This window comes from Cervus canadensis, chromosome 6 (assembly GCF_019320065.1).
Source record: "Cervus canadensis isolate Bull #8, Minnesota chromosome 6, ASM1932006v1, whole genome shotgun sequence".
Taxonomy (NCBI): Eukaryota; Metazoa; Chordata; class Mammalia; order Artiodactyla; family Cervidae; genus Cervus; species Cervus canadensis.
In genome coordinates, this window is record NC_057391.1 from 5939865 (window position 1) to 5952562 (window position 12698).

Consider the following 12698-nt stretch of genomic DNA (forward strand, 5'->3'; position numbering starts at 1 on the left):
ATGAAGCTTAGAGGCATTCAAGAAGTTGCCTGATGTGTCACATAGCTAGCACTGAAACCAGATCTGACTTCAAGTCCATGCTCTACTATGACTGTAATTCACTCTCTCTATAAAATTCTCTCTGCACCTTCTCCCATTCCGGATTCCCTTTCTCCACATATGTCTACCCTATACCCTCATTCTGTTGGGTTACCTGTCCAAGGAAAGGTATACACAAGGAACAACAGAAAAGTGGGAACAGATCTAGCACTTTATAACACAGTGCACAATAGCCCCAAATATGGCTGTGAAGAGGGAAAAAGACATGCCTGGGGCCATAAGAGTCTCATACCCTATGGGCTTAGCACATGGTAGCAGACAAAGAAACGAGGATCTGTGTGTCAGTCTCTCGACTTTGACCTACATGGGATCTACACGCCAGTAAAACAGGACCTGATGACTACCCTTGCCTCTCACCAATCCTATCAGTTGATAAGGATAGTGGCAGGCCAGGGGAAAAGCATGTCATAGGGGTTCTCTTCCCAATAATCTCCCTCATAGACAGGACAGATAAGCTCCTGGCTTTTTTCTTCCATGAGTCAAGGCTCACGCATGAAGGAAAAGGAAGATCAATGCCCTCTCCTCAACGCTTCCAAAATTGTTTTTAACTGCCTGTTTTCTGGCTTATCTCTCCACAAGACTGGAAGCTCCTCCTGGGCTGATGTGTATAGCATGTGCTCAACAAATGTATGTTTTCTAAGTCAGTGCTCACTAAATGCTTCTTTTAAAAAAAAAAACCAAACACATCCGTCACCTCACATTGTTACCTTGTGTGTTTGTGTGTGTGTGTTGGTGAGAACATTTAAAATTTACTTTCTTGGCAAACTGCAAGTATACAATTTATTATTAAAAACTGTAATCATCATCTTATACATTAGACCCGCAGCACCAGTTCATCTTCTAAGTGAAAGTTTGTACTCTTTGATCAACATTTCTCCATCTCCTCTACCACTTCCTCCCCCAAGCCCTTGGCAACCACCACTCAACCATCTATCTGGTTCTTTACGCTTGACTTTTTAAGGTTCCATATATAAGTGACACCACAAAAAGTTTGCCTTTCTGCACTGGGAAGACCCAGAGGAATCGGGTGGAGAGGGAGGTGGGAGGGGGGATCGGGATGGGGAACACATGTAAATCCATGGCTGATTCATGTCAATGTATGACAAAAACCACTACAATACTGTAAAGTAATTAGCCTCCAACTAATAAAAATAAATGGGAAAAAAAAAGTTTGCCTTTCTGTATCTTTCTATGCTTACTTCATTTAACACGACATTCTCTAGGCTCACCTATGTTGCTGCAAATGGCAGGACTAAATGCTTACTTCTTGTAGATAACTCATTATATTATTTACGTGCAAACTACTGCTAAAAATGCTTCATAAAAATTTCCCTGACTATATATTTCCTTGAAATATTCTTTCCACTATAATATATATTACACATACACTCACACACATATATAAGTATAGTATATTTGCTTAACAAATTCATATTCTAGCATTAGAAAGTTTGTCTTGAAAAGTTGGCATGAGTCCAACTTTTGCATGAATCATAAATTTTGAAGTAATGGAATCTTAGTTGCAAAGACTTTAGTATAATGTCATCCTTTTCCAGCCCCACAATAAAGTAAACCAATTTGCACAGTTTCAGTAACAGCTCTATCTCAGATCCAGTGTTATGAGAGATGAATGTTTAATGAATGTGTTTTGTTTCAACATATAATTCCAATACAATAGAACCATATAATCAATAAATTAAACCAAGTTTTGAAATGCTGTTTCTAAAAATAAATTATGCTTTTCAAGAGTTTAATAAACAGACAAAAAAGTATCCCTAGTTTTGAAACAATTTACACAAATCTGAAGAATTTGTTTTTCTAAACAGAAGTATGTGAAGTTGAAGTTGCTCAGTCATATCCAACTCTTTGTGATCCCATGGACTGTAGCCTACCAGGCTCCTCCATCCATGGAATTTTCCAGGCAAGAGTACTGGAGCAGATTGCCATTTCCTTCTCCAGGGGATCTTCCTGACCCAGGGATCAAACCCAGGTCTCCAGCATTGCAGGCAGACACTTTACCGTCTGAGCTACCAGGGAAGCCCAAGCAGAGGTATACACTTGTATAAAATAGCAAGAAATATTGCTATACATACCAGCGACTATACCATCACTCTCATCTCCATTGTTAGTCTCAATAGCACCGTAAGATTTCAGCAGCTCTTTCATATTTTCATCATCTGCTTCATCCAAAGCAGTCTTCTGCTTTTCGTCCTTTTGATTAGGGTTTGCTCCATGTTGTAGTAGAATCTCAGCTGCCTAGAAGGTATTTTTCCAAAGTTATCTCTACAGACACCTAAAATCAACCATTTCTGCTTTCATTATAGGATAACACTATCAATATGAAAAGTTATCAAAAAATTTCTCAAACTCTGACCAAGAAAATTTCTATTAAATTTGATATGACAATTGTAAACTGATTCACTGTTTGGCCTGATCTGTCTTCACAGGAGAATCAAATACAATGATATGAAAGTACCAGACATACTGCTTTCATTGTCTAAGAGCAGACTTATATAGACTGATGTGCAAAAGGATTTACTCTATCTCTTTTACACAGCCTTTTGTCCTCCCCTAAGCTGCTGGAAGATAGGGTACAGAAGGGAGTAAGGATCATTTCAGGATTATATTATATTGTATTATATTATACTATACTATACACTGTATTATAAACTGCTATTAGACAAAGCTGAATAAAGTTTTACTTGAACTATACTTCAGATACATTACTTGTTTAGGAGTTTTTATAAGTTAGCCTGGGAAACTAATGTCCATTCTAATACTCTCTATGCAAATATGTTTCCTAAATAGATGACTTGTATTCAAAGAATCTTAACAAGATAAAAAGAAACAGAAATAATCTACTCCAACCCCATCTTTTACAGAAGAGAAAACTGAGGTCAAAGATAAATGTTGTGACATTCTGGAGGCAAAAGTTTCTAATATAAATAATACTTTCCTGAATAACTCAAACTTGTGTATTAGAATTAAACTTGTAATTCCTCAAAGTTAAAGACTGTCATTTATTAGTTGATAGTAAAAGTCAATTAGTAAAATACAGTCAATGATTCTATCTGCATAACACAAGCAACTTAAATCATTGAAAAGCCTTTTGATCAGGAAAAGATGGTCAGTATTCTGTTAAAGATATGTTATGTGCTAGTAGCCTTCCTCTTTCCACTTGTGTTCAGGTATGGAGAAGCATAAAAATTGAGAAGCAAATGCACCAGTAGAAATTATGACAGCTCCTTATTTGTTCTATCAGCCTAGAATTAGTCCAGCATGAAGGAAAATACATTTGTTTTAAGGTCAAGCATACAAAACTCACTCCTGCTACTTACTAGCTATGTCCTTGGGCAGGTTACTTACCATTTGAATCTCATTTTTCTCACCCACAAGGCTTAAATGTGAACTCACGTATAAAGTACTTCGCACATGGCGGGGTTTAAGGGAAAACAGTCCCCTAATTAGCTGTGTGTAAGCCCCAGCAATGGTTCTGCCGGCCCTCCCTGCAGCATTCTGCCTCTTTACGTAGTTCCCTTACACACATTTGTAGATCAGCCAAAGAATTGAGGAAGTTCCCCCTTTATTATTTTTTTTTTCACTTTTACAGTTAAATATTTTATTTTCAAGATGTCTCATTCTTTTCAGAATGAGTAATTTTGAAAACTGGGAAGTTCCCCCTTTAAATCGCTGGAGAGGTTGCTCTATGCAAATACATTCTGTCTGGTATCTTGCCCTCAAAGTTTTAGCTGTTGGAGCCTTTTAAACCCCATATTCTGTCTTCTCAGCCCTCTGAGATCAGAAGGCTGTTTTCCTCCTCCGTACACTACTGCCTGGAAACCCCCTCTAGCCCGTAAGGCGGGGCAATCCACAGGGCTCCGCTCATTGGCTTCTGCCCTCTCCTGCATGTTGTCTAAAATCTCAGAACTGTTATTTCATATGTTTTGCTCACTTTCCTAGCTTTTAAGGTGGGAGGGGATATCTTATCCCTGCTATCCTATCTTGTACAAAAGTGAGTATCCATTCCCACCCATATTTTAGCTTTAAAAAAAAAAACTTTTCCTCTCATTCTCCTTTTCCTTATCTTTTAATACTCCACAGTTTATAAGGTAGAATTCAAAACCACCTTGGAAGATAACTTAAAACAGAAACTAAGATTTTTTAAACATATGCAAGTTGAAAAAGAAAATAAGATGATGAACTCAAACTTTGCACATAGTCATGCAAGAGAGAAAATCAAGAATTAAATACATAGGATATTACAGAATTGATACTTATTAGTTCTACAATTGGGCTTCCCAGGTGGCACAAGTGGTAAAGAATTTGCCTGCAATGTAGGAGACCTGGGACGGGAAAATCCCCTGGAGAAGGAAATGGCAACCCACTCCAGTACTCTTGTCTGGAGAATCCCATGGATAGAGGAGCAGGACGGGCTATAGTCTATAGGGTCACAAAGAGTTGGACACGACTGAAATGACTTAGCACACACACAGGTCTACAATAACATATATTTATATATCTTGCTCCCTTACTTATCTTTCTAGATTATCTATCAATATCCTACCTCAAAAAAAAAGAAATAGGGACAAAAGGGAGAAAGTGAATCAGAAATAAAAAGAACAAATGACAGACAAACTGTTACATGGAGGGAAAGTTAATGAAGATATAAGGAAAGATGCTGGCCAATATATGTGTCAAAATAATTAAAATATCATTAAAAAAACACTACCTCCTTCATTTTAAATAGAAGGCATATTTCTCGTTAAAGTGAAGGCAATAGAGATATGGAAGGTTAATCCAAAAGCAAACTTTATCTGTATCACCACTAAGGTATCAAGAACACCAGTGATTCTCTAGAACAAGCAATAATAGCACACTATGGTCCATGGGCTAAATCCTGTCTGCTGCCTGACTTTGTAAATGAAGTTTTATTGGTGCACAGCCAAAACCAACTCATTTACAAACTGTCTAGGGTTGCTTTTGTAACAGAACAGCAGGTGAGTAGTTGCAATAGAGACTGTGTGGCCCAGAAAACCTAAACTACTGATTATCTAGCCCTTTGCAGGAAATATTTACCAATCCTTGCTCTAGACCAGAGCTGTCCAACAGAGGTCTCTGTGATGATGGAAATGTTCTGATCTGCATTGTCTAATACGGGAGCCACTTGCCACATGTAGCTACTGAGTACTTCAAATGTGGCTAATGCAACTGAAGAACTGAATTTTTCAATTTAATTGATTTTAGGTAATTTAAATAGTCATTATGTGGTTAGTGGCTATAGTACAGGACAGTGCAGCTCTAGATCAAACTCCTTATTTCAAGGGTAAAATTATTTTTATCTTTTTCAAGCAGCAGAACTAGGCCTAGAATTCAAGTTCTCCAATATCCAGTTCTGTGTTTTGTCTGCTAAACCAAGTTCCCTTTCTGCTATTTCCTGTGGTTAATTTTCAGTTCGTGACATTTATCTTTACAGAAGACCCTCAACGTCTGAGTAATCCTCTTCTCTACCCCTTGAAGTTACCAAATTGCTATGAGAGAAGCTAGAGTCTTCAAAACAGGAAAATTCTCACTTATGAAGTGAAAGTCACTCAGTCGTGTCCGAATCTTTGCAACCCCATGGATTGTAGCCTGCCAGGCTCCTCTGTCCATGGAATTCTCCAGGCCAGAATACTGGCCAGAAAAATATACTACAAATTGATAACAAAGTCAAAATGTAAAGATGTAGGATTGCCTGAAAAGAAAGTGCAAGTTGCTCAGTTATGCCTGATTCTTTGTGACCCCATAGACTATACAGTCCATGGAATTCTCCAGGTCAGAATACCAGAGTGGGTAGCTGTTCCCTTCTCCAGGGGATCTTCCCAACCCAGGGATCGAAACCAGGTCTCCTGAATTGCAAGCAGATTCTTTACCAGCTGAGCCACAAGGGAAGCCCAAGAATACTGGAATGGGTAGCCTATACCTTCTCCAGGGGATCTTTCTGACCTAGGAATCGAACCAGGGTCTCCTGCATTGCAGGCGGATTCCTTACCAACTGAGCTATCAGGGAAGCCCAGGATTTCCGGAAGTCATATATTAAAATAATATTGTAGAAATGCTCAAAGTACCTGTGAAGTAAAACTGATAAGGGATAAACTAAAAGATAAAACTGCTAACCTAAAAAAAAAATCAGGATTTTAATACGGTGGTGGTGGTGGTTTAGTCGCTAAGTCATGTCCGACTCTTGTGACCCCATGGACTGTACCCTGCCAGGTTTCTCTGTCCATAGGATTCTCCAGGCAAGAATGCTGGAGTGGGCTGCCATTTCCTTCTCCAGGGGATCTTCCCAACCCAGGAATTGAACCTGGGTTTCCTGCGTTGCAGGCAGATTCTCTACCGACTGAGCTACAGTTAGAAAGGGTTAAATTTATTACATAAAAATTTAAAGTGTGTTTCATTAGGTCCCATTTGTTTATTTTTGCTTTTATTTCCAATATTCTGGGAGGTGGGTCATAGAGGATCCTGCTGTGATTCATGTCGGAGAGTGTTTTGCCTATGTTCTCCTCTAGAAGTTTTATAGTTTCTGGTCTTACATTTAGATCTTTAATCCATTTTGAGTTTATTTTTGTGTATGGTGCTAGAAAGTGTTCTAGTTTCATTCTTTTACAAGTGGTTGACCAGTTATCCCAGCACCACTCGTTAAAGAGGTTGTCTTTTCCATTTGTATATCCTTTGCCTCCATTTGTCCAAAGATAAGGTGTCCATAGTGCGTGGATTATCTCTGGGCTTTCTATTCTGTCCATTGGATCATATTTTCTGTTCTTTACTACAAGGAAACTATAAGTAAGGGAAAGACAGCCCTCAGATTGGGAGAAATAATAGCAAATGGAAGGAAACAGACAAAGATTTATTAATCTCAAAAAAATATACAGGCAAACTCCTGGCAGCTCAATTTCCAGGAAAGGATAAATAACCCAATCAAAAAATAGGAGCAAACTCCTGCTAAGCATAGTCATGGGCGCTATATCAAGACTAGATCTCTCAATATATAGCACAAGGCGATGTGTATATATCTCTCCACAGAAGAGTGTACATATATGCACGCCAGGAAACATGTGGCTAACAGAATAGCATCATTGAACAGAAGAAGGTATACTGGGATAACGCAATACCTCCCTCACTCTGCTTCATCTAGAGAAAGAATGGAGCCAAAGATGCAAGCAGAACTTCTATTATGCCTGAGGATACGGTACCATTACCACGCCAGTCAGGAGGCTGCCTATCCAAAAGTCTACAAGCAATAAATGCTGGAGAGGGTGTGGAGAAAAGGGAACCCTTTTACACTGTTGGTGGGAATGCAAACTAGTATAGCCGCTATGGAAAACAGTGTGGAGATTTCTTAAAAAACTGGAAATAGAACTGCCATATGACCCAGCAATCCCACTTCTGGGCATACACACTGAGGAAACCAGATCTGAAAGAGACACCTGCACCCCAATGTTCATTGCAGCACTGTTTATAATAGCCAGGACATGGAAGCAACCTAGATGCCCATCAGCAGATGAATGGATAAGGAAGCTGTGGTACATATACACCATGGAATATTACTCAGCCGTTAAAAGAATTCATTTGAACCAGTTCTAATGAGATGGATGAAACTGGAGCCCATTATACAGAGTGAAGTAAGCCAGAAAGATAAGAACATTACAGCATACTAACACATATATATGGAATTTAGAAAGATGGTAATGATAACCCTATATGCAAAACAGAAAAAGAGACACAGAAATACAGAACAGACTTTTGAACTCTTGGTGGGAGAATGAGGGTGGGATGTTATCGAAAGAACAGCAAGTTATACTCTATGGTTGAAACAGAATTCACACCCAGGTGGGATGCATGAGACAGTGCTCGGGCCTGGTGCACTGGGAAGACCCAGAGGAATCGGGTGGAGAGGGAGGTGGGAGGGGGGATCGGGATGGGGAATACGTGTAAATCTATGGCTGATTCATATCAATGTATGACAAAACCCACTGAAATGTTGTGAAGTGATTAGCCTCCAACTAATAAAATAAATAAATTTTTAAAATGATTAAAAAAAAATTTAAAGTGTGATGTTGACTCTTTTGAAGATTTAATGTAGATTATAATGAACTAGCAGTATTAAAAATACAAGACTTGTCTTTAAATTAGCTTATCTAAATTACTTTGGAATATGGTGTTTTTAGCTGGATACTGTAAAGCTAAAGCCAAGAAGAACTGCATGATCACTATATTCTTATTTAGAAATTACCAAACTTTTTCTGGAAAGAGCCAGATAGTAATTATTTTGTGTGTGCACGCCGTGGTGTCTCTGTCGTAACTACTCAGCTCTACTAACAGAGCACAAAAGCAGTCACAGACAACACGTAAACAAATGAGCATGACTGTGTTCCAGTAAAACTTTATCCATGTGCACTAAAATGTGAATTCCATGAAATTTTCATGAAATATTCTATCTTCCCCCACCTACTCATTTAAGAATATAAAAATTACTCTCAGCTATCTGCTATTCCAAAACAGGCAAAGGGCCAGAATTGCCCTGGGAGCTGTTTGCCAGCCCTCGCTCTAAAAGAGAAATGTGTTTTACACAGTGATATGGATTAACAATTCTGAAAATGCTTTACATTTATATGAGAGTTGGACAAATAAGTAAATAAATTGTGGATAAAATAACCAGGTTTATCATTGTCAGAAAAGGAAGTTATAAAGAAACAAGATGGATAAAAGCTAGAATGAACTCTGTGAAGCTGGATTCGAGTCTGAGAAGACAGTTTTAATTCAAGTTTATTTTAATATATACAGATAGATTAATTCAGAGATATAGATATGAGTATACATGTATTAGTATATTCACATATTTTCCTGTCTTTACCCTCTGAAAGGGCCTAGAAGGAGTGACAACCTGATAGCAATAAGCATAAAAAAAGAAAAATCAGGATTTTAATACGTGTATTAATACAGGACCTAGGGCCAAAACTTGTGGCACCTTTCAAATTTTTTGAAAAAAAGAACTTCCTTTAGACCATGATGCAAAAAGTCAACTGTGAGATAAAGTATGTGCTGTCATACTATTTTGCCAGAAAAGCTAGGCCAAGAAAACATACTTTATTGTGTTTCCGCTGAACCAGAAATCAATCAGTATGTACTTCAGTTAGAAACTAAATACACTACTATTCAGAGGAGTTAACATAGCAAGCCCAAGACTGCTATCTAGAGAGGCTGCTTACAGGGTTGGCCTGTAGCTGGCATGTGAGAACCGGGCTGGCAGTCCGTGTCCAGCAGTGATATAAAACTTTCCCTAATTGCTGTGACTCTCTGGGAGTCTGGAATCTTGGTAAGTGCTAGGTAGAGGGTGCACACATGACCAGCCCTCAGTATAAACCGTGAGCATTAAGTTTCTAATCAGCTTTCCCGGACAGAAGCTTTGTACTTATGTCAGTACACTTTCACCGCTGAGGGAAAAGCAAACCGTCGGTGGCCTCTCGTGAAGAACAGTACATAGTAGAGCCTGCACACGGGCATCTCCAGGCTCCACCTTCTCCTCCGATGATCCAACTATGTATCCTTACTATATTGCTGGAACAAACCTGACCCATGAATACCATACGCTGACCTCTGTAGCACCTCCTAAATTTCCAGGTACAGGGGTGATGTTGGGGGAGGGGGGTCCTTATTTCTATATTGCATTTTTCAGGATAGTCTAAAATCCTAATTTTCCTACTATGAATTTTTTGCCCTTATTTAAGAGGTTTCACTTTAAATGACCTTTTCCCTGTACAAATAACCAGTAGGTTCACCACTTCAGTGGCTCTTCCTATTTGTTTTCTTCCACTGCACAATCACATAACCTCAAGATTTTGTCAATTCCTTTTTAATTTAAACATCTTTAAGGTCAAAGAGCTTCTTTGATCAAAAGAAGCCTCCCTGGACATTAGCCTACCCATCTGGTATTATTCTTAATTATTAGTTTATGCCTTTTATCTCTGCAAATCACAAATTCAATACTCTTCTTTCACATGACTATATTCAGGCTGAAAACAGTGGAGATATATTTTCACAAAATTAAATAAAAACTACCAGACTATTAAAAAATACCTAGAGACAGGTAAAGTGGTATTAGTGAGAGATCCAAAATATTTTTTACATGAATCTTGGTTTTATACTCTTGTTGTTGCTGATAATTTCCTTAACTATTTTTCAAAGTGAAAAATTATTCCTGAAATCTACACTATCTATAGACAAATCTTCTTATAAGGTTTGTCAAAAAAAAGAGATAAGTTTAAAAATCTGAAGAATTTTAACATCTAGATTTGAAATTTAGTGTTACTCTAATAATTAACCTAGTAATTTTCCTGTTATTTTCACCATAGTTGTTTATTAAAAAATGAGAAAAAAAAATACAACAATCCCCAAAGAAACAAGCAACTTAAGCTTTTACCCATTTCTTTGAAACTTTAAACTCACTAAGAAATTTCTGAGTTTAAAAATTGTCTGGTTATCACATATATCATCACTATATATACTCTTTTATGTACAACAGCAAATCATTTAAGACAATTAAAATTAGAATGTATTACATTGATAGGCTGTGTTTACTCTTAGCCATTTCATTTTATTCTGATTTACATGAATTACACAATGAAGAGATAATGGAAACAGGATTCATTAGGAAATATATTGCTCTTCTAAACTATATGTAATATCATATACACTTGTACCTCTAAGCAGTTTTAAAAATTCTTTGTCTTAAGGAATCACTTTAATTAGCAATTTAAAATACCTTCACTGTCTTCATTCATTTTTTAAAGAAAAAGAAATAGGAACCTAATATGATGCACTATACCTTTAAATGGTTGTTTGCAACAGCATCATGTAAGGGTAGAATTCCATCTACATTTTCACAATTAACATTAGCGCTAGCTTTTAGCAACTCTACAATTACATCACTCCATCCCTTACTAGCTGCATTATGAAGTGGTGTCCAACCTAAAAAAGGAAAAAAGAGAAAACAAAAGAAGCTACTTACAAATCAATACTCAAGTAATATCCTCATTATTAAGTTTATTTGCACTAATGGAATGAATATATATATTGATTCAAATGTATATACTAAGTACTGGACAGGAAATAATATTGAAAACAGGCTACTTTAACATCCTCTGAGCCCACAGCTGCCCCTGGACATGGCCCTATCCACCAGAAGGCCCAGGAACCAGATCCTCCCACAGTGCACAGACACTAGACCCAGGACACCCAGGGCTCTGCAGCCAGAGGCCCTGGAGCCCAGCTCCACCCACCAATGGGTGGGGACCAGCCCCAGAAACCCCTGGGCCTAAGCCCTATCCACCAGCAAGCCAGCTCTAGCCTTGGGAATAGCCTGAGCCACCAGCAGGTGGCCGCCAGCCCCTGGACAATTACAGCTCCACAGCCTGCTGTGACAGAAGTCAGTCTACCAACAAGCAGCCAGCAGCAGCCCTAGGACCGGCTGGGCTCAAGTCCTGCTCAGCAGCAGGCCAACATGAACTTTAGGTCCACTGAGCCCACAGCCACCTGTAGCAGCACTGGTCCCACGCCTCAGCAGTCCAGCACGAGCTCTGGAACCTGTGGGCCCTCTATCCAGTGCCCAAAACCTGGCTCTGCTCACCAGTGGGCTGGCAGTCATCCCAAGAACCAGCTTCATCCACTGGAAGGCAGCAAACAGCCCTGGATCTCCTATATCCAGACTCTGCCCATCAGTAAGCAAGCACTAGTCCTGGGGTCCCCTGGGGGTCAACGGCCAGCTGCCTTGTGACACAGCCCCCCCAACCAGGCCAGCAGCCCCCACACAAGCAGGGCAGCCAACCCAACTGGGGGGCAAGCCAGCCCAGCAGACCACCCACAGCAGTCAGCCTGACACACAGGAGGACGCATGGAGCCCACATGGGGGGCCAGGACACACAGCTCTGCTATCAGAGGGAAGTGAGCTCCTAGAAGCATGGAGGTTTCCTCTAAGAGGCTACTTCTCCAAGGCTGGGAAATGTAACAAACCTACCAGACACACAGAAATAAAACTAGTTAGTTAGGCAAAATGAGGCAACAGAGGAATATGTTTAAAAGAAAGAAACAAGATAAAACCCCAGGAGAAGAACTAAGTGAAGTGGAGATAGGAAATCTATTTAAGAGAGAGTTCAAGGTAATGACTATAAGGATAGTCAAAGAACTTGGGAGAAGAATGGATAAACGGAGAAATTAGAAGTTTTTAACAAAGAGTTAGAAAACAAAGACCAACCAGGCAGAGATGAAGAACACAATAACTGAAATGACAAATGCACCAAGAGGAATTAACAATACACTAAACTATATACAAGGACATATCCGCAAGCTGGGTGACACAGCAGTGGAATTCAGAAAGTAAGGACAGTTTAAGAGCTCTCTGGAACAGTATCAAGTGTGCCAATATTTTCATTATAGGAGTCCCAGATGAAGAAGAGAAAGGGACTGAAAATATATTTGAAAACATAATAGCTGAAAAGTCCCCTAACCTGGGAAAACAAAGAGACATCCAGACCCAGGAAAAAGATCAAGACAATCCCAAACAGGAT

At 39.1% G+C, this 12698-nt stretch overlaps 1 protein-coding gene across 1 annotated transcript in view; it reads right to left on the reverse strand.

Moving 5' to 3' along the window:
• Positions 1–12698, reverse strand: part of ANKRD31 (ankyrin repeat domain 31) — a 131625-nt gene that overhangs the window by 43935 nt on the left and 74992 nt on the right. Inside the window, exons 17-18 of the mRNA XM_043470688.1 lie at positions 10961–11103; positions 2193–2355 (exon numbers count right to left, since the gene is read on the reverse strand). Coding sequence (XP_043326623.1) covers positions 2193–2355; positions 10961–11103 — 306 coding nt within the window. The remainder of the gene's footprint in view (positions 1–2192; positions 2356–10960; positions 11104–12698) is intronic.